The sequence below is a fragment of the Rhopalosiphum maidis genome, chromosome 3, assembly GCF_003676215.2.
Source record: "Rhopalosiphum maidis isolate BTI-1 chromosome 3, ASM367621v3, whole genome shotgun sequence".
Taxonomy (NCBI): domain Eukaryota; kingdom Metazoa; phylum Arthropoda; class Insecta; order Hemiptera; family Aphididae; genus Rhopalosiphum; species Rhopalosiphum maidis.
Window position 1 is genome coordinate 3,057,645 of NC_040879.1, and position 24,364 is coordinate 3,082,008.

The 24,364-nt window shown below is 26.4% G+C and overlaps 1 protein-coding gene across 3 annotated transcripts in view; it reads right to left on the reverse strand.

Moving 5' to 3' along the window:
• Positions 1-7,618: 7,618 nt before the first annotated feature.
• The window catches only part of LOC113559603 (calpain-A-like), a 43,171-nt gene continuing 26,425 nt past the window's right edge, over positions 7,619-24,364 (reverse strand). The window contains exons 1-16 of one of the 3 annotated variants that reach the window (XM_026965346.1): positions 16,211-16,404; positions 14,330-14,509; positions 14,174-14,243; positions 13,905-14,022; positions 13,709-13,843; positions 12,226-12,394; positions 11,636-11,817; positions 11,261-11,514; positions 11,025-11,188; positions 10,699-10,916; positions 10,592-10,634; positions 10,369-10,510; positions 9,218-9,319; positions 8,979-9,106; positions 8,682-8,877; positions 7,960-8,095 (exon numbers count right to left, since the gene is read on the reverse strand). In XM_026965346.1, coding sequence (XP_026821147.1) covers positions 8,010-8,095; positions 8,682-8,877; positions 8,979-9,106; positions 9,218-9,319; positions 10,369-10,510; positions 10,592-10,634; positions 10,699-10,916; positions 11,025-11,188; positions 11,261-11,514; positions 11,636-11,817; positions 12,226-12,394; positions 13,709-13,843; positions 13,905-14,022; positions 14,174-14,243; positions 14,330-14,509; positions 16,211-16,246 — 2,223 coding nt within the window. In that variant the 5' untranslated portion in view covers positions 16,247-16,404 and the 3' untranslated portion in view covers positions 7,960-8,009. Of the gene's footprint in view, positions 8,096-8,681; positions 8,878-8,978; positions 9,107-9,217; positions 9,320-10,368; positions 10,511-10,591; positions 10,635-10,698; positions 10,917-11,024; positions 11,189-11,260; positions 11,515-11,635; positions 11,818-12,225; positions 12,395-13,708; positions 13,844-13,904; positions 14,023-14,173; positions 14,244-14,329; positions 14,510-16,210; positions 16,405-24,364 lie in introns of those variants that run through there. The other 2 variants (XM_026965344.1, XM_026965345.1) reach the window with 2 other exon arrangements.

Genomic DNA, 24,364 nt, shown 5'->3' on the forward strand with positions numbered 1-24,364 from the left:
TAAATTGATACATTTTTAATAATAATTACTATATATCATACGAATCAGGTATTGGGCAACACCGTTCCGCACAATCAGAGACGGATTTCGCAACTGCTGGTACTAGACAAGTTTTATTTTGCTGCTCCTTATCAATGAGAAAACATATTTTTAATTACTTATTTTATTATTTTCAATCATTATCGGTTATATTCATTAACTGTTCTAATCAAGAAAATATAGTTTATCAATACAATATTTATAATTAAAATATAATCTGTTTTCAAATAAATTTGCTCTACAAATTAAATATAATTATAGGTTCCTTAAACAAATTAATGTATTCAATCAAATTTTAAATTTAGATCATATTATTAAAAAAAAAAAACAATAGCACATAATCAGACTTAAAAATTAAAAATGTTTATTCGCATCGTTCACGGTAATCTTATATAATACATTACAAAATCTAAAAAAATCCTAGTATTCTCAACAAAATATTGGCCAAAAATTGCCGCTCTAGGCAACTGCTTACTTAACTTGACGCTTAATCCACCACTGCGCATAATATACGATATTATTATTTTTTATTACATATCATTCGTTCATTCGTACCATCTTTTTATCAACTAGATTCCATAACATTTTTTATTTTCTAATAAAAATAAAACAAATGAATTATTATAATAAATAAAACTACTAATAAATAATTAATAATAAAGTGTGTAAAAAATATGATACGTATGTAGTTTATTTAAATTTTTTTCTTTGATATCGACGACTAGTAGTTTAATATGCACCTAATTACTTATATGAATAAATAATGATTATTTGTTTTCAAATTTTTAATAAATTGATTGTTGATTATGAATTTATAACTTATTGTTATTTTTATGATATTGTCGACTAATTTTATGTATGACAAAAATTGAATTATATATAAATTTGATTTAATTTATATTAACTTATTGTTTGCACTAATGGATGAATTCCACAATTTAAAATAAATAAATTAAATAGAAACAAAAATGCCCAAAAAATAATTTTCATTTTTTGATTTTAATAAAATATTTTAGGAGTCTATTTTTATTACTTATAATTTACTAAAAATTTCACCTGGTAGAAGAAGCTAATTTTATACATGCCAAAATTGATATATTATTAATTTAAACAGTGATAAAAATAGATATTTAACGTTTCCGTCATCACGTTTCGGAAAAATAACCATAAAAACGGTATTTTGGTATTTTTTTTTTAAATACGATTTTTTTTTTTTTTTGTACGATAAATATCCCATCTGAACCCGATAACCTGTCGGCATTAAGTCAGGCCATGGCCTGTCCACCCGCCTAATCCGTGATTTCGAAATCGGAAATTTGTCTATGCTCTATACGTTTGACGGAGAGTCAAACAATACATGATACGGATGCTGGTTTAGTGTTCACTTGAGATAGTCACAATTTTTGTTTGTAAGTATTTAAAGTTCAAATGTTTACGAAATATGTCAAAATCGCAAAAAATTTGCAACTAGTTTTGAAGTTAAAAATTCATAACATTTTTGTGATTTATACCTAAGGTGTAAAAAAAAAAAACTCAATACAAGGTTCTCCATAATTTTTTCTTCAGATAATTGTAAAAACAAATTCTAGCGTCAATATAGAAAAAATTTCATGAGCGTATGAAATTTAATTTTTTACGAAATCGCGTAGAATAACGATATAATTACAAATTACAATTTAAATATAAGTTTAATTTAAATGTGTGTATATAATATGTATCTGTAATATTATGTCCTTATAGGAAAGTTATGAGGATAATCATAGTAAAAATCGTGTAATATTTACGAAAAGTAAATTTTTAAAATAAGTTACAAGCTCGTAACATTTATGCAGAACAACTCGCTAATGAACATTATGAATATAAAATATAAAATAATATGAATCAGTCAGCCGCGAAACGTCGTACGTTTTGAAACATTCTTGTGATGTTGTATTCTGGAGACGTTTCGAACGCGTTTTAACCGTTTAAGATGCGAAAAATTGAAATATATGTAACAGGATCGTATGCAATGGTAATCATGTTCACGTGAGTGTTAAACTACGATTATTGCTGCTACGCGCCGACAGCGTTAAAACTGAAATAGTGAATAGAACACATGCGACCCTGGTACTTCGGACACTACTATTGCCTTTTCTACTACACAATAGTAGTGTTCCGGTATTTTTTTTATGACACTTTACTACAGTGCGTATACTGTACTGGTACAGTGTACACTAAAATTGTTCGATTTCGCGCAACAGCTTTATTAATATCATTATTATTATTTATTTCATTACTGTTGTAGTTGTTATTTAATATAACCGTATAAAAACAATTATTAAATTACAAATAAACAATAATAATATTATAATAATACTGCTTTAATTGCAATTCGTTGTGTATATTTTAAAATAATTTGATTTAATATTTATGAATATTATTATTATTGTAATTCCGCAGTTTATGATAGGTATGGTATTTTAGTAAGTATTTACTTAGTACATTATTATTATGTTTGATATACTTAGTTTTAAATGATTTAATAAACCTAGTCATGTTTTTAGTAGATATATTTAAAGACTGTTCCGAGTTTATGGGATTAATATTAATTATCTAATATTTAATAATAACAAAATAACAAAAATAAATTGACGATAAAACGTTATAATATGTTTAAATATTTAATATTAACATCTCATCAAACTTTGAACTTTGAGTAACAGAATCTAGAGAATAAAAAAGCTTTCATGGTCACCAATTAATTTTTGAGAGCCACATCAGGAATCTGAAAATTTTTCGCGGGCCATTAAAATTCTAAGTACATATTTTTAACGGCGGTAATCGACGGACTGATTACGTAGACGTAAAATCAAAAAACTAGCAGTCACCCAATGACCCAATAATTGAAGCTTAGATAAGATACGCTTTGCGACCAATTTATCAACAGTTGTCGGTGAAAACCAATAATATTTGACAAAATTAATAAATTACAACAATAACACAGAATGTTGTCGTAATATGTGTTTATTTTTTGTCCGCGGGCCACCGTTTGGTGATCCATGGCCTAGACCATAATAACATAACATACTACATTTAATGACATGTTGAAAGTTATTTGAGTTAATTAGTATTTAAATACTCCTTTGGAAGTAACATAATTTGGTTTATTGTACATAACAATATATTACACTTATTACAGTATTCAATATTACATATGAATATAATATGGGGTATGTAATACGCCGAAAAGACATTTTTTTCAAACATATTTATATATATTTTTATAGTTTTTAGGGAATTTAAGTCCGGGCCTCAATTATTAGTTATAATTACAATTTACAAGTACTAAAACTTTAATTAGGTATTGTTTTTCACTGTCATATTCAGCATCCACCTACTTCTAAAATACGAGTAATAAAAAAAAATCGGGAAACAACCACGTTCGTTTTGTCACTGCAAGAATGTACTTATTTATTACACACTAACTGTGAATTCTTGAACAAGTCTGACGAAAATAGATTAGTTAAATAAAAGTCCATCAAAACATTTTTTCGAATACTCGAAATTAATACACAAGTATAGGTACAAAATTATTGTTTATGGGTGTTCATAAAAATGGTTTTTTATTTCCATTCTATAAGTTAGTAGGTGTTTTTAATATGTTTAGCCGTTTAGATAAGTTTTGTTAGCAGATCTAATTGCTTAAATTAAATAATTTTTTCGATTAGGTACGTAAATGTTAGTTGTGAGGTAGTCGGTATTCATATACATTGTCACAACTCACAATAACAGAATTTACTTTAATGGAAAACGTAGATTCTAGGCAGCAGCTATAACTACAATAAGTAATATCCAGTCGTAAATTACAAATTTATTTACTATTTTATTTATTTTAAGTAAATAAAACTTTTATGTAACATGTTTGTATATAAATCGTATGGTATTATTTAGACAATTCCTCTAACCGTTATTTCTAGACTCCTGGCCCTAAACAACGAACTATGCTGTATATTATTGCGTAGTGAATTAGATTACCTAGTAGGCGCGCGGTGACAGTACCTACAATGTTATGTGTATACCTATCAAATTAATCTATCTATAAAAAACACCACTGTAAATTATTCATATGAATTTGTATTATTTCTTAAATTTTTTTTTATAAATACATTAATATATTTATTTGTTTACATCATCGACATTGGTGGTAAATCATAATGATATATATTAAAATATGATTATACCACCTGTGATCAATTATGTTGCATGCCAAATAAATAGGTACAGTAGGTACACCCACAGTCGTGCAAGAATGGCTGACTGCTGACCGTGATTAGGATTATAATAATATTATGACTTATTACCCGTGTAGTACTTGTAGCACTTGTAATAGTGCTTTGATATTTGAAAAGTTAAATGAATCTAGATAAGTGTTTCTTAAACTTTTTGAAATCACGGAACACCAAACAACAATAATTTTTTATGTGGAACCCCAAAGTTATATTCAAAAAAGGAGGATACTACAAAATATGACAATAAACGGCAACAATATATTAAATACAGCAAAATGTAATACAATTATTTATTTAGGAGATATCATAACATTCAAAAGTAATATAATATATGACTTTTTAATATAATTTTACTATTTAACTATTATTATTATAATATTGAACTTTCTTATATTGTATTGGTACAAAATAATATTGACTAATATTGAATAATATAAAATGATAATATAAAAATAATATTGAATCGTATAATATTGAATAATATTATACGATTATAATATATTATTATTTAACGTACATTTTATAGTGTAATTAACTAAATGTAAAATTAAAATATTAAATATTTTGGTAAATAAATAATAGATTTTTCAAAATCTTATATAAAGAAGCTTTAAACACTTCCCCTCCTCCCAACCACTTTAAAAAAAATGTGTCCAGTATAGTTTCAGAAATTAGCTATTGAGGGTATTGGTGCCGGTCATTTATTAAGGAGTAATATGTAGGCAATTTAATTCACATGTTCTATCGGCGCGCGTGAGACATGCATGTACGCGAGTGTGTAAATCGACATCAAGCGCATAGTGTGAGCGCATAACATTAGCGGTGCTCGATCTGTGTATTTGTGTGAGTGATGACTGAATATATAAATATAGCGATCCGCTCTTTATCGTTTCATAGGAATTTTACAATTGACGACCTATTGTCTTGCTGTTCACGACCGATTCTAATCCAATATAAATATTGAGTACTTATAGTAAGTTACGATTTTATTTTTTCACGAATTATAATTTATAAGATATGAAAGGCAAGGCTAAATATTCAAATGAAAAAGAAAAAACGGGTGGGCAAGTGGGTAATTGGTATCGCTCTGCTGTATAGTAGAGTTGGAGAGTAGGTCACTTTAATGAATATATTAAATTTGAATGCAATGACCAGGTATCATTGTATACGAAAAACGATTCTGAACGGAGATGATTTTGTCAGTCTAGGATATAATATATTATTACTTATATTAAATTGTAATATATTTTTTATTATGCAAATAATTAATTTTTTTCAACTACTGGTGAAAATTTCAAGTTTCTAAGACTTATACTTTTCGAATAACAACAAATATTTTAAATCGTTTTAGGATACATCGTTATTTTACGTGATTTCGTAAAAATTTAAATTTTATACACTCATAAAATGTTTTCTATATGTATTGACGTTGGAGTTTTTTTTTAAAAATTATTTGAAGGAAAACTTATTATGAAAAACCTTGTATTGAGTTTTTTAGGCTTAGGTATACTAAAAAAAAACAAATAAATCGAATTGAATGGAAAACTCAAAAATCGTTCTGAGAGACATCAGAAAAGTTTAAACAGTACTTAGTTGGAGCTAATAAGTTCTATTCCAATTCGCCACAAGATGATGCACATCTCAGACGTAACAGTTTATACTACACTCATATACTAATGTCCGTTTTCCCGTGAACTGAGTTATACTAAAATTGAGATATACTGATATACACTTTGTTGTAATATTGTATATTTGTTTTAGTTATACAATTAGTATCTTAAATAGTTAAGATCTAAAAAATATTGTGAAATAATATTACTATAATACCTAATAAATAATGATTTTATTATATGTGGTTTATAATTATAATTACTATATTTATATTTTAATAATAGTTTCATATATTTATTTTTAATATAGTCATAACTAAAGTTTGTAATACACTTAGTTAAAATTATTTTCAACTGAGTCAAAAAATTTGTGATCAATATTTGCAGAAAAAAAATACAAATAATTCTTTGAGTTACACCGAATAAAAAATTTTATTTTGTTAAATTCTTATTTTACGTAAAAATTTTTGTTTTTTTTTTTATTATGTTTTTCATATTTACCAATCATTTCAATTTTAACCTTTCACATGTACAATTTGATCCAAATTGTTGTCAAAAACTACTTTAAAAAGTGAAAATTAAAGCATTTTTTCTATTATTATACTCTTCATATTAACAATGTATCATAACGTATTCCACAATGGCATTGCTGATTTCATAAATTTGGTACTATTTTCCTTTCCAACGTTTATAAATTCAACGTAACATACATATGCAATTTTAACCTTATGAGTATTTTAACAATTCAATACCATAATAAATTTCACTAGTTAGTCAATCAAATTGTAAGTATTATTAGGTATGTCACAAATTGCCAACTGATTATTGAATAACAGGCAATGTAGATTAATAATTAAATATGCATAAATAAAAAATAATGTAGTACACTTAAATACATAATTGACTATGTAGTCGTTAAATAAATTATCATTTTTTTTTTTTTGTTATGATAGAAAAGTACACATCTCATTAGTGCTGTTAAGTTCAACAGAGATAAGTCTGATTTATTTAAAATAGATTATCTAAATAAGTTTTTGGAAATTTGAATCTAAACTTGAAATAAAATGTACAACAAAATCATATTAATGATTAAAATATTTTATAACAATTTAATAATAATAAAAAAAATATATTATAAGCATGCAATAATACAACTCAAAACTTGTTATTACAAAATTTCAAAATATCTATTGCTTCCAATAAAATATATATTAAGTATATCTGAAAAAAATGAATAAAAAAAATAGTATTTTATAAATTTAAAAATGTAAAAAATTAAATGTTAGTTTATAAAAAGATTATTTTCTATTAATTAATAACTAGATGTTAAACAACATTTTGATAAAATAATTATTTAAACCTAAATACTTATAATAATATATGTAATATTATGAAACAGAAAAACAATTTTGTTTATTAGGATATAACTCTTAGAAGTTGAGTTAAACAATTTCAATTAAATTAACTGTTATAATCAGGTGGCATTGACAATAAACAAAAATATTATTTGAATAAATTTTCACTCAATGTTAGAAAGCTATTAAAAGTAACTACCTTAAGACTAACAAAGCTTTATAAGCTAATAAATTTACAATAAATTATCAATCAATAGACAAAATATAATAATTTATAAATCTGAACTGTTTTTATTGTATTTTTTTTTTGCAATAAATCTTAATAAAAATAATTAACATTGTTAAAATATGTTTGTACTTATGATAAATGGAAATATAAGTAATTTCCAGGTTGACCCTGTTAATTAATTTAAATAAACAGGTCGATAATTGTATATCTTAATAAATATATATCATAGTTTAGGAAGCACCAATAACAACAGACCTCAAAAAATATATGTTAAGTGAAGCTGCATATAAATATATTTTGAATCTGAGGAAATTTCAAAACAGTTTTTTAAATAGCTCCTAAGTAGTCATGGTTATGTATTTATGCATAATATACTGTAATATATATATAGGATATATATAAAAAGTTAACATTATATGCAAATTGAATAACCCATTTCCAAAATAAAAATCCATTAAAAAAAAAAAATAAAATCATAAAAAAAAATAATACTTAATGATACTTAAATTTATGAATACAATGTCTTTTCCACCCATTCTTCCATTGTAAATGAGGCAACATTTTTGTTGTCGGGATCGCGTTCTTTGAACATATCTATAAAATATGGACCAAATTAAGTTAATAAGTAAACATTTTTACAAAATATAAATTATGAATTTATTATTAAAAGCCCACACACACTGCAGTGATGGTGGTAAAATTCTATTGTCTTCCACTGTGGCAGTAAATTAGATATGGTTAAATTTTAACACCACCATAACTGCTATAGAGTGTATGAACTTTTATGAACTAGTTTAAGGTATTTTGTCTGAAATATGTAAAGTTATCAGCCAGATTAATATTTAAAAATTATTTGTTCCTATATCATAATATGAATTTTTTACTATAAATACTAAGGAAACCATTGTATACCATAAGCGGTATAAATTATTTTTCTTTATAAATCAAAAAATTAGCATGCATAATACATAAAGTACTTGTACATTATGGTCATAATTATCAAACATTTTTTTTTTTTTAATCAATCTTTCTGAGGTAATGTTATATACATATTTTAAAAATTTACCTAACCACATTAGGGCAAAGTTGCAATAGAAACATCTCATTAGATAATTTGATTCAAAATGAGTAATTAAAATGTGCAATTTTATAAACTTTAATAAAATAAAATTGAACTTACCTATCATGGTTTTGAGTCTTACAGCACACATAATAAAATCGTCAAACATTATATTTCCATCTTTTGTTGCATACCGATGACACATAATATTAAGAATGTGTGTATTCAGATGGTAACCAACTGAATTCAATGCTTGTCTTAGTTCAAATCCATTTATGTAACCCTTGCTCTCTTTATCGTACATTTTAAAGACAGTCTAAATCGGAAAACATAAATTTTAAAATATTTTAATACTCAAATGCCATAGTTTAAATTTCTAACAAATGTATTATTTACTATTTAGTTAACAGTTATTACCTTCCACTGCCTGATATCAATCCACAAACTTTTGAATTCTTCAAAACCAAGTTTACCTGATCGATCCCAATCCATCATAGCAATCATGCTACGGCATACATCTTTAGAAAATCCAGCTTTTTCCATTTCTGAAAATATTAACTTTTCAGTATAATGAAATTTAATCTAAACTAACTAGTTATTACCAACATTATCATAGACTTTATTCAAATATCTCTTAATAAAAAAAAAATACTTACTGAATGTAGATGCTAAAGGCGATCCCTGACAGAAAGACTCACAGAATGTCTGAAGTAAACTGATAAGGATATTATCTTCAGCATTTGTATTACTTGCCACATCTACAAATGGTATAATCAAATAGGCAACTATGTTAGTTGAGGTTCAAACTCATGCATACAATCAATAACTTTATTATTTACAAGTATAAAATAATGATTAAAAAATTATCCATACTAATTTGTTCTGGATTAAAGGTATATATAATTTTTTGACTGAACCAAAATTATGTCTTAAGTTTTTACAATTTTTCACTCATATTTATATAGTTTATATTTATAAATCTGTTTATTAAGATTCAGACAGATTTATAAAATTCAGTATTTAACAAATAAAATTATCTTTAAAAATAACTGATACATATGATTATAAAAGCAGTTGATTTGTCAAATAAATTAAATATACACATATTTTTTAAGGTGGTTAAAATTAGTTAAAAGCTAAATAAAACACATTGTCTTATTGTTAAGGGTGTGATTCAACATTAAATTAATATTCACAAATCTAACTCTGAATTTTTTATTTAGAGGTTTGCCACACACTGATTCATTGGATTAGTAATATGGTATTTTTTATAGGAATTTAATGAAAATATATACTTAACATAGTCTTTATTGTGAAATATAAAACTAGTATACATTTGTGCAAATACTTAAGAATTCAAAATTATTTATTTTAATAAATAACTAAAATTATAAATTTATATATATATATATATATATATATATATATGTATTATATATAAAGGTAATGTCCTCTGATGTTAAAGCTTAATAAAAAAAAAAAATAATGATAATAAAAATAAAACTTAATAATTATAGCAAAATAAATAAAACCATAGGTATGTTTAAAAAAATTATTGGAGATAGAAAATCAATGTGTGGCATTCTCTTGTATATGATATATTATTTAATAAGGATACACACTGATTATGTAATTATGAAGATAATTAAGTTTAAAAGACTTCAATATTAATTTACTCTAGTTCTGTTTTTATGTAATAATAAATAATAAATAACATATAATATGTATATATGCAAATAAAAATGTATTGTATTAGATCCACATTTTATTTTGAATATATGCATTTGTTTCTAGATATTTAACCTACCATTTCTCATAGCATAGTCCAAAATATCCTTAAGTTCCATCCAATCAACTTCTTGGTCAACACCAGCCAATTTAAGGAAGAATTCTTTAATTTTCTCATTAGCCTTATCAACTTTATCTGGTTCAGGCTCTTGTTCTTTAATCTAGGAAGAGTTTCACAGCCGTTTAATATAATATAATTATTTTTAAAACTAACAATAATATATAAAGCATATTAGTACTACCTTCACATCGATTTCGCCCATTCCTACTTCATCATCAAGCTCCCTATAAAAATATTGTCAATTAGAATAACAACAAATTTGAAGAGTTTAAAATAATTATCACTTACGCCATGTTATTTTCATGTTCTGAGAATACTCGAAGTAAAAATTCACCTTGTTCATTCGGGTCGAATGTAGAAGGCACAATACAATATGTACCTGGTGGTAGACTAAATCGACTACTGATTTCTCTTAAGTTAATAAAAGTGGGACTTCTTGCTGTAGACGCATTATACTTAAAAAAGTTTGTATCGAGTGGTTTCGGCAAAGAGTCTGGGTTGATGAGCTAAAACAAATGATATTTTTTAAATAAGTAAACTGTATACCTATTGTATTTCTTAAATTATAAACATATATTTTTAGTTAAATATGTATAATATCTGTTTTTTGATACCTGATATACAGCAAATCCAATTGTTAAACATTCAGCGCCTATCTTTCGTTGAGCACGTCTATTTTTTTGCATCAAAGCAATAATTACTGTACATTTGCGCTCATCGTCCTCGTCATCAGGATCTTCTAATGTGATACGATACTGTGGATTACTTGCAAATGTTTCTAAATACAAATCAAAAATTTTAAATTATTATTATACCACAATTAATTTTATAATAGTTTTAAAAAGTATACCTAGGAAATTACGACATCCACCAGCAGTAGCACCTCGGACCCATTCACCTTCGAACACACTCATTTCCCATCTTTTGTTGTGGTCTGTACCAAGTTGTTCTTTGGTTAGCAGATCGGGATTTAAATTGCAAATTTCCAACCGAGAGAAATATTTGACAAAATCTTTGTATGACATCCAAAACTCACCATCAGCATCAAATATCAAACCTAATGATTGTTTGTCAGACTCAGATATAAACCTCCACTCAGCTGATCTATAAAAGAAATTTAGAACTTTAATCAATAAGTATAATAAAGCTTTTATGCTCTACCTCTATTATCTATCTAGATATTAATATTACATCACAACAACTTGTAACATTAAATAATACTCACTTATCACTCCACGGACCATTCCATTCTGCTTCATTTCCCCATGGATTTCGAAGTCTAAGTAGAGGTATTTTACCAGTTGTATTTGGAGTTGTAATGTCTACATATGTTACCCTGGTTATACTATAAGCATGACCTTTAACCAATCCTTGTGGTGTTTCCATCTCAGTAACGCTTGGGTCAGCCTTTTTAAATAACAGATGATTAAATTAAAACATATTTTTCATAGAAATTAAAAAGTTAAATTACAATTTGTTTTTGGGAAAAAATTAAAGCTGTTGAATTAGATCTATCCAAGTACAATATCTTACCTAGTGGATATTTCAATTATTTAAACTAATTAAAATTACATAAAAATGGAAAATTATTATTATCTAACTATAAGTAATATTGTACTATAATAAAGCGGAATAAACACTTTGAGGCTTTTGGAGAGTAAACATATAGGCTCTACTAGTTTTATTACCTCTCCACGCCATAGAACCAGCGGTTAAGGACAATAAGCCTGTATGAAGTAAAATTATAATATATCATGTGAAAAAATATTTTTTACACTTTTATTAAATCCAATACATTATTTTTTTTTATTTTACCTCAATAGAACATCCCATAAGTGATTGTCGTTGAAAAGCTTTCAGCATGATTGTGAATAAATTGGCTGGAACTTCATTTAATTCATACATTTCTGACACACCACCAGTGAAATCTTCCATAGCTTCACACGTACTACCTCCTTTTAATGCTTCGTATGATCCGTGAATTCTGGTAGATAAAATAAAATATTTTTATTATCCTTAATATTTTATATAAATAATGTAAACAGAATTAAGATCAAAGAGGCAGCAATCAACAGTTTTAATACCTACTCAATACTATGTTTCATCAATAAAAAATAACATAGTATAACATTTGACTGACAGAATAAAATTAGTAAAATAAAACATTATAATGATAAATATGAAGTTACTGCAGTTATGAATACCATATGGTATTTATTATTCACATAATTTTAATAATTGTGTTTAATATTAAATTAACAGCTAGCGGTATATTTATGAGGAGGGTATTGACATTTTTTTCATAATTATTTGCACTACTTAAAAATTTTTATTTATAAGGCATTTCATTTATTTTGTTCATATATGGATATTTTTTATGATTCAGAAAATAATTAATAAGAAATTAATGACAAATAATGAATATTGTGTCAAATAATAATAATAATAATAATAAAGTTATTATAGGTACTCTAAATGCTCAATTGCTTATCTAATATTGATTCTGATAAAACATAAAAATAACATGGAATATTTTAAATTTATAGAATACAGTATATTATGTACAATAATTATGGATACCGTAATTTTATTAAAAAAAGCCATAGCTTAACTAGTTAAAATATCTCACACAGATAAAAATAGAATGTACGAGTTTGACTTAATGTCTTATTGGCATGTTACCCGAACATAAAAATAATGACAAATTAAATCATTTATGAGTTGAGTTTAAAAAATAAAAGGTTAGATTTTGTTATATTATATGTTAATGGATATGAGTTAATAAATAAATAATACAATAAAGTATTAATTAATAACATTGAAATACCACATATTAATATATTATACATATTTATAGCTTTGAATATACATTAAAACTATACTTAAATACATATTTATTATAAATGTGTTCTGTGTTAACATTTTTATTACTAATCATTACTTATTACTTACACATCGTCACAATTTTAAGGCAACATGGAAAGGTTGAAGGGGAGCTTCTCGCAACTCTCAATTTACTGAACTTATGGATTATATATAGCATATATTATGTTCATGTATAAATAATACTTATTCCCCGCCCCTAAGAAAAAATCCTACACCACTATTAACGAAAAAGAGACAAAGAATATACGTTTTTTTACTCGACAATACAATATTTGGTATCAACTATCAATTGTGTTATTTATTGTACTTTGTCACTTTAATAGGTGAAAATAAAAATAAAAATCATTACATCATATTAATGACACTAAAGTAATCAGGTAGTTATGGACAATAAATATTTTCAACTACTTACTTGGCATAGGCTTTCTCCAATAGAGCACTCCAGAATTCATTTTCGGTCGCCGAATGAAGGAATATTAACTTTCCATGATAAGTCGGTAAACGATCGTCAACGACCACGTCAACCCATCTGCCGTACTGCCAAAATCTTAAATAACCAAAGAATATAATACGATACATATATCGAATAAAATTAATAATATATTTACCTAAAGTGAAATATACCGGCGTATTTATTATCAAATCCTTGATCATTTGGCACTACTTGATAAAAGAGTTTTTCGTTTAAAGTCAAATTGGCTACGGCAGCTAACAACCAGCAATCACCTGTCAAAATAAACGAGTTTACAGACTTGTTTATAATTTAGACTTTAGAGTATTGATCTAATTTAGTACTATTTGTTTAAATTAATTTTGTAATTAAATATCAAAATGAATACAAGCAGATTACATAATTAAGTTGTCATTCTATATTTACCCAATTCTCCTTGCTGTACATCGAATCTTGAAGCACCTTCAATAAATAATTGAGGATTACTCGCGATCTCCTAAGAATCAAATTATTGATGTTATTTAAATAAATAATCAGATTATTGCTTTTTTTTAATATAATTTATCTAAAACCTATACTCACGCTTGGTCTTCGCCATTCAAATCGTTTATCTGGCGATTTGCTATAAAATATCGAAGAGTCGACTGTATCAAAATCCGGATCTTCGAAAAGTGCTCCTCGTTGTAAACATTGGTCACGAAGTACTTCAAAGTCCTGGACATCTCCGGCTCTCGGTCGAAAACCAGAACCCCGTTCACCGATCTTAAACATTAGAAAAATGATAATAATTAAAGTTATTTATTTGGGTATATGTTTAATAAAATTTAACCAAATTGTTTCGCCAACCACGATCAACTATAACACTTTAATACTTTTTTGTTATATGTTGCTAACATTAAAACATTCGTTATTGTCTTTTTTATGATTATATCATTTTTGTTTCATTAAAGTAAAGGTCAATATTCCCCAATGGAGTTACAACGTTATAATAACTGACAGGTTAAATGTTTCGGCTCATTATTTATTGAATTACATTTTATGAAAATATAAAATATTACACACATTTCATATCGTGTCATGCAAAATATCCAGGTATCTAAATGTTTTATATTATTTTAATTTAACACTTGAAAATATTTTCAAACTATTAAAATGTCACAGTTTTTAGTTTATAATTCTCACTACTATTTCGACGAACGCTATCAAAATAATATATATTTTTTAAAATCATGTACCATAATTTACCAACTTGGTGGATTACGTACAATGTAACATTATAGGTACATATGTGTGTGTGTGTGTGTGTGTGTGTGTGTGTGTGTGTGTAAGACTATACAGATCGGAAATCTGTTTGTACCTATGTATTTTTTGTAAATTGTGTTCAAAAAAATAAAATATTATAACATTATATTGTACCAACTCTATTATATTACTATTTTACATTTAATTTACATTAAGCACGAGCAATATTGTCCAAGATATTGTATTTTATTTAAAATATGTTCTTTGTAAATGTACGTCGATTACGATACTACTTTAAACCATTAACTCAATAATTTGCATACCCATTTATCTTTGGTTACAGTCCTATTAATGTAATACAATACACCAGTCCTGTAAGTTACCCATAAATAATTACTCATTAATAGTAACAAATTATTCTAGATAAATAATAAAAAAAAACTCTTATGAAAACTCTCGTTTATATTTCAAATCATCAACGTTAGAATTTCTACGGAATTAACTTTACATAACTAAACAACTTTATAAAAGCTGATAAATTAAAAAAAAACAAATATTTCGTTAAATTTACGTGCACGTATTGACGCAGTGCAGTAGTTTAGCAAGATAAACTATGTATAAATTAAGTTCAATAAACACATAGGCGCGTCATACAAAAACTTTCGATTACACAATAGGTATACAGATTGTTGCAATGACGCAATGCATACGATTTCGAAAGAGAAAAAAATCCGCGTTTCGGCGTTATATTGTTGTAAGTTTTCGCCCTTTATGTAAGTGACACAACCTATACGTATCATCACTATGTGAGACCGTCCGAATTTCGAATTTCAACGGTGGGAAGAAAAACATAAATACATCGACGACCTGTTGCCGCTTGGTAAGCCAACTTAAACGGTTCGCGTCGGTCGTATTATAATATTTAATATATGTATTGTGTACACGAACGAATAGGTATACCTATATTAAACAACAACATACGGGTAAAAATTGATAAATATAATGTATAAAACTATGATATCGCGTGATTCGCACGCCTAACCGAAACGGGAGTGCCTATATTATGATGTACTGTAATCGCAGTAGCGAAACAAAAACGGATGTGGTTTGACCAAAGTGAAAAAATTTAGTGGGCAATGCATAAATCCAAACATCTCGAGTGCCTGTACGTCACGTGCGGTGTGCACAACAATAACAAAATGTAATTAAAACCGTGCTTACGTAGTAGACCAACGTTTTCCCGTGTCTGTAAGGCATTTGCACCGATTCACTGGTAGAATTATTATAAAATATAACAACGCGCGTCGGACGTCTACGGCGGCGTCCCTAGGCTAATAACAATACTGTTGTTGCTGCGTCCTTTGATACGTTCCACGGCCACGGTCTAACTGGCACTGAACCCTAACCGGATAATGAAACGCGTGATAGCGATAATAATTGTTATATATTTCACGGCGACGTTTTGGGGTGAAGCGAAAAAGGCGTGTCGTTGTCCTGGGCCGCGTGTCTCGTTTTATTGATCGCTCGGTACCGGTCGGACGCAGGGATACTCAACATTCGGACGAGTGCGGTCGATTCTTCGCGAATCTGTCGGAAAGCGGTAGGGGAAACTGGAAGGGACGTCGGTCACAAATCGTTCATGGATTTGTTACACACGATATTGTACCGGCGATGGGCTTGTAAACGATTTTTGGTTTTGATAAGACTATAGACAAAACTAATAAACGAATTAAATGTTTGTGAATGATAACAACTGAGAATCGGGCTTACAGGGCAGGATTTAATTTGGGAGGGGAGAGGGGAGGATCAAATTTAAAAAATTACAAAATACCAAAATAGTTAAAAACTTTTAGCGTTTTAAAATTTTAAATGAAAAATAGAAAATATATTCTAAAAAAATACAATTAATAATATTATAAATATCATTATAATGTAAATTACTAATAATAATAGTACTAATATTACGTTATAGGTAATATAGTATATTATATAAAAACCATTGGTATACAATAACTATAAATTAAAATATATATTTTTTTTTTTGCTTTAATACTTAAAACATATTTTAGTGAAATAGTTATTTGCCAGTGAACAGATATAACTGCAGATTATATACCACCTAAGAGTTAGCTCTATTAAATTATCATGTCCAATTATACTTTTTAAATACGTAGTGTTTGTAATTTTATTTTTTTTAATGTCAAAGATGATCGTTCAACCTATGCTGTCAAGAACGATTGCCATCACTCGTCGGACATGGTTTATATTTGGTTAAAAATTGAAATCACGCGAGCCTCCAATTGTCATGAACGTGAAGGTTTCTTGTATATTGTTTTCTATTTTTCGCAACCAAAGTAAATAATCGCTCAATATATTTTTTTTCAGACATTTTAACTACAAAATAAAAGCTGCTTTTTTACGTTTTTATCAAAAGTGAGTTTTTGTAACACTATTTGTATAAATAATAAAATTTCTTTATTTTGCAGATTTTGCAGATTTAAAATAAAATCAACTAAGCGTAGCAAAAAAAAAAATAATAATAAATATATTTTAAAATATTCTTGTCGGCGTAGAGGAGGGAGGGGGTTGTTAAAGTAATTACTATAATAATTATCCCGTTAATATTTTTTATTCGTACAACAACGAATTTTAATTCCAACTTCAAAATGCAATTCATATAATTTACAAGTCTATTGTAAGATGCTTGAAAATGATTAGATTGCTTTTTTTCGCATGTATAATTCAACTTTTTTACAATATTTATAGCATAGTTGACAGCAGATGATAGATCACGCAATTAGGATTTTGCGAATGATATGACAATAGAAATTCACTCTTCCATAAATGTTTTACAGACAAGTAATGAAATTACAAACAATTTTTTTTCTACTGCTGAAATTATTCTACGGTCCGTTTCTCGAATGCACATAAATATAGTATGTACATATTAATAAATTAAAAAGGCCACATACATTTCTTTAAATTACGCCAACCATTTTAATGTTCAACATATTATATTGAAATTAAAGTTTTTTTTTATTCAATTTTCAAACAGGAAAATATAAAACTTTGTTGCTATAAACAATGTATTTTAAACATTAGATTCTTTTAAAAATGTTTTTATTGATAGTAATAAATGAATTACTTTGAAACTGTTCCAATAATTATATCAATAAAACTAGTACTCACGATGTTGGATGCATTAATCGATGTACTACACGCTGATTGACTGTGTTCTTGACTCTCGTTATTTTGATTTAATGATGCATTAGTAGACGGTTTTTTTGGCACTGGTCTAACAAAACTATCAAGCGCACCTTTATTCATACTTGATGATTATTTAAGTAAAAATCAAAATGAAACGAAATAAGAATTACTTGTTTGTATAAAATATGCCTATACGATTGTCGACTGACGACTAGGTACAGGATCTAATTTGCTTTGCATCTTATATTCTACACAACGTACGACGACTCGTGTAAAATAATAAAATATAATATATACGATCTAGTTCTGTCAATAATAGACAATATTGCGATTGTTATTTTGATGTATTACTATGTACTAAAATGAATATTGTGTACTTCCTTATCTATATTCGATCTTATTATGAAGGTTCTTTTTCATATTTATGTGCGTGTCAATATTTTGCAATACAATTTAATATTATATTTTTATTAGGTATATATTAGTTAGACATAAAAAAATGTTCATGTATCGTAGAAACTATTTCGGAGGTTCAAACTAGTATGCATTCTTATATTTGTTTTGGTATACTACGTTTTATTAATATGCCGAGTAAAAACAAAATATATTGTGAATTTTAAAACACTAATTTTCTTAGTGAATATTTTAGGATTTTTTTTACCATATTTACAATATTTATAATACATCATATTTCGCTGTCTTATAACTCGACATGTTTGAGTTGATATTTTATATTAGAAAAGAAAATTAAACCACAAATTAATTATTTGTTATACTATTAAAATTTGGAACTTTAACAATGAAGATACTTTAATAATTTAAAAGTTCACCATCGATTTGTATTTAGAGACAATTATAAAAAGTAAAATTATGCCTAAATATTTTTGTTTTTATTTTTTAAGACAGTTTTAGTTTCCACCTCTGTGTTGTTAAATCTCGAATTCTAAATTTAAAAATAATATATTATGCAATTTTACTATAATTTATTGCATTAATTATTTATACTTATTTTAAAGTGGGCTACCAAAAATGTAATACTGTTCCCAGCTCCTGAAATGTATCGTATAGTGTTGCACACAAAATGCAGAACTGACGATTTATTATAGCCAATAGTCACATACGCATACGAATTGACATAACTGTATAAACAATTTTTCGATAACTATTATTATTTATTATGTTCTGCCGCAGTTGCAGTAACATTTTACTAAAAGTGTTTTTTACGAGCTATACGTATATTTAACCGAAAATATTCTATGCGTAAACGCACAAGATTACCAACTTTTTATCCAAACAATCCGAAAAATTAAAGAATTTTTGAACATAAGTTATAGACAGAATTTAATAAAAATTAAAAATAAACCATAACAGTGGGACGATCGATTCGAATAAACTTCATAAAAAATTTAAAAAGTTTTCAAAGAAACTTGATGGATAAAAAATACATGATTTTTAGTGAAAACTAATAATTATCAACCGCTGATCGATGACACGTGCGTGTAAATGCGGGAGCGCCCCGCTATCTCTTTTACACAATACAATATTATAGTCGCACAACATACTAATGAATAAAACATAACGAACAATTACTACGCACACATTCACACGATATGCACGTAATAATTATAATATGGCCTGTATTTAAATTCTTAAAAAATATCGCTAGTGAATTCTCTTTTAGAGTTTTTTAAATTTTACAATAATTATAGCTCAATAATTGCAGATAAACGACTATGCGTGATTGGTACGACACGTACAGCAGGTACAATGTATAATAAGTCCCAGAAATTTCAAATTTAATGGTTATAAATGTGATATCTCTGATTAATATAAGAAACAAAATACTAATAAAAATAAAAGTAATATTGCAGACAAAAGGATAGAGTGGTTAAAACTAGTTAAAATTTTAAATATTTTAAAATAATATTGAATAGTTAATTATGAAAAAGAAGTGTAATGCCTATTCATCCGAAGTTAAGTTTTAAACTTTATAAACATCGATGATAGTTATTCGTCGAGTTTATGTAAACAATAACAAAATAAAATTACTAACCTCATCATGTTATGTGCCTATTCTTAATTCCGTTTATATTATAACAAAATACGGTTTTTATATCATAAATATTTATCAAATAATGATGTGGATTGGTTTTCTTCTTCACACAAATCAATTTATATATATATATATATAATATGTTGTCATATTGTTATCGCATAACTTCTTTAGTTTTTAGTGTTTTATAATATTTGTGATAGTCAGCTTGTGGGTATGATTTTTAAAAAGCTAAATCTAAATCATATAAACGTCCAATCCTACAATTGTGAATATTTATATATTTTAAATACAAATTATAACTAAATACTCAAATGTTTGATGACAGTGCTTGTAGTTACACACTATAATATAATATTATGTATTAATATACTGTTACAATCAACAGATATATTTTCTAAAAATTTGAAAAATTAAGATTATACAATATCTTATTAAATTTAGAGGCCATTTTAAGTCATAGATCCCCCTAGTAAGATATTAATCCGCAACTGCGATTCGATATGATTCTAAAGGCCCTGACAAGAGCTCGTCACGCAGATAATACATCGTTAAGACGACGGATTAAAGCGTGGACGGAAACACAAAGGCTGTCGTTTTACAAGATAGTGAAAACGATACTCGAGTAGAAAGAGGCTGCAGAACGTGACAGGCAGGCAAGAGGTGGGTGGTTATGTTATATATGGTTTGATTCCGTGGACCTAAGGCCAGCTATTCAGGGCGGTTAGAGGCCCAATCTATATATAATGTATTTAAAAGTTGGTGAATAAACAATACAGGACCGGGTGATGGCAATATAGTGGTAAACAGTTCCCACTCGTTCAGCAGTCATTCATAGTTTTTTGGACGGGGGGGAAAACAAAAGTTGGATACCGATATAGTTTTTCTGCGTGTAAATATCTCGGACGCTCAGTGAAAAAATCTATATAGTTATATCTTAAGTATTTTATTCAAAAAAGTATTATTTAATACAAATTGTTAAAAGCTATAAAATAAATATACTGCACTTAAAATAATTCAAATATTAAAAATTAAATAAAAATTGTGTAAAACATCGTATTCAAGCAAAAGTTATTTAAACGAATGTACGGGTAACGAATCGAAAAAAAACTAAAAAGAGCTGCCAATATTCACATTACCATTACATAAAATCTATAAATTATATTAAATTTGTATGCTATAGAAACTAAAGCAATTAATATAAATTTATAAATGTGTATAGTTTATATGTACCAATAAATTATTCGTGAATATATTTCTTGACTCGTGATAATAGTATTTATAGGTGTTATTTGTTTGTTTCTTTATCTATCGCGATAATTAATATTTGATTGATGTCCACTACTTGAATAATAAATTAATATATATATATATATATATTTTTAACAAAGGCACATTATTGCTTTCCTACACAAATATATTATAAGATATTATGATTTATGAATTGGTCTTTGCTCTCTCTCCTTTATTTTATTCGAGTACGATATTAGATAATAATTTTGAGTTATATCTTATTACTATAAAGACTAAATTATACTATTGTAATATTTATTAAAAAACAATAACGGTTATTAATGTTAATATCCAAATATTTATTTCTAATGCCAAATACTATATTATGTAATGCTAATGGCCCAGTCACCAATGACAAATTGTATTCATGGTCGATAAAAAAAAATTAATAGATTTTATTTCATGTTTTATAATTAACTAACTTATGTGTTGCACTATTTAACTAAAAGATCCACTACTAAAGACGTACTAGCATAATATAGATGAGTCTTTATAATGTTTATATAATTCTGTGCTCGTGAATTTCACCCGCTTATACTGTAGAGTACCTATATAAAATATATATGTATATAATATAGTACCTATATACCATGGGTAACTCATCTGCCATTTACAGCCTAAGCATACGTAAATATGCATAACATATAAGCACTTAAATGAGATTGATTTACCATTCGAAATATTGTAACAAAATTAACATGATAACTATATTATTTCAACTGTATGAATTGGAACGTGCTCATTAATAAAATAATACTTTAAGAATAAAAGTAAACGGCAAGGACATAGTACATTGTAAATATATGATCATTGATCAAAATACTGGTACCCAATGTTCATGATAATATGACGTATATTTTTACATTTATACACAGTTTAGTTAATCGCTGAATATAACAGTTATTAGTATAACTAAAAGTTTGAAAAATAATACATAATTAAATAAATGTGTGCGTAATTTAAATCACAATTATACCGAAAAAAATAAAACATCGATAGTTTTCGTTAAAATATATAACTGACATTTCTAAAATCGAGACTATTGAAATACTGTGCTTATACAAAACTGTTTTTCTTGTGGTAATATCTTTGATTTTTTTTTTTAAAAAAAAAAAAAACAGTTTTTTCAACAATAATATGCTTAAATGGATAATGCCTAATGAATATAAAAGTAATTTAAAATGTACATAAAAAACTATTTTATGCGAATAATATGGTATATTACGTAGTATTATACAATAAACTTATTATATGTTTATTTTTGATATTTAAATTTAATTCGTAAAAATGAAATCTAACACTGATTGCTAAATTTTGTAAGTGAAATTATATTGGATTTAATCAATTTTATATTTTCATTTTTGATTATATTGGAATAATAGCATTTAGATAGTAAAGATAAATTTTAAATAAACTGATTAAAATAGGCTTAAGTAGCTGTTTTTCAGAGTATAATATTTGTTATGACATTGAAATCAGAATTATTTGTACATTATACACCACACTATATACGTCAACATTACTTTCGTATTCAGGTTTGACAAATCAAGTCCAGTGCCAAAAGAAAAGTTTATTTTATGATCATTTGATTGTTTATCAATATTTTAATAGTCTATGGCCTATGGTCAACGGTAAATAAATGTGTTAAGTGTTTTCTGTTAGCTCGTGGATTAATTTGAATACCTGACATTTAGTAAACACGTTATGTCAATTGCTTATTTGCTCCAACATAAATAATATTGTTCTTGACCATGGTCATGTGAGTTTTCCTAAACCTAACTACTAGAAATCAAAAGTATAGTCTGTATTTAGTTAAACTTCCGTTTTACATATTCGTATTAATAATGTGTATATTGAATATTTATGAGTAATTTTCATTATAAAAATATTATTAGCATATAATGATTAATTCATATGCTGAATATAATATCTTTTACAAACTTTTTATTATTTCATTATTTTTGTACGTAATTCCACATTTAACATTTCCATTCTTAGTGTGTGCATACAATCTGAAAAATAATCAGATTGCGTCCAAAGAATAACCTGAGTTCGAAAAACAAAACCTATATGATGAGTTCAAAACAAAATTGCTCAAGAAATATTTTCCCTTATTTTACAGATTTATAGGACTGTTAATCAATATAAAACACAATATTTTAAACAACTATATACAAGTTATACAAGTATAATCGAATATCAAATATACTAAAAAATTAATAAACTGCTACACAATATGTATTGTATTGTAATTGAATTTTTCTTATTCATTATTATTATTATTGTTATTGACGTTATTGTCAAAAATCACTACCACCGAATACCGACAATCCCACTGATTTAAATTTGTACGAAAAAAGTCATCTAATGCTGCACATATTGTTACAGTTATAAATTATGCAAATAAGATAACAATGATGCTTAACTATACAGTAGTTATTAAGTATTAAATTTATCTTGAATTTATTCAATTTGAATTATGGTCTTAATTTTACGAAAAATTAAAAATACTATAGCAATACGTGGCTTTTCAACATTTATAATCAGTGTTTTACCATAATAAATTTTAAAAATGTTAAACAAATATACGATTAACGGCATTACTTTAATACACTAATATATTTAACAAACAATAATATTTAAGTTTTTAAGTAAGTACCAATGTTATTATTTATTTAACTCATTATCTATTTGAACAAAGATTACTTTCATAGTATTAAGTTCACAAACATCATGTTTTACCTGTTTCGTTTGACTTATAATACCACGCTTTAAACTTTAAAGTGTGACAAAATTGTTATTAGTTTTATTGTAAAACAAAA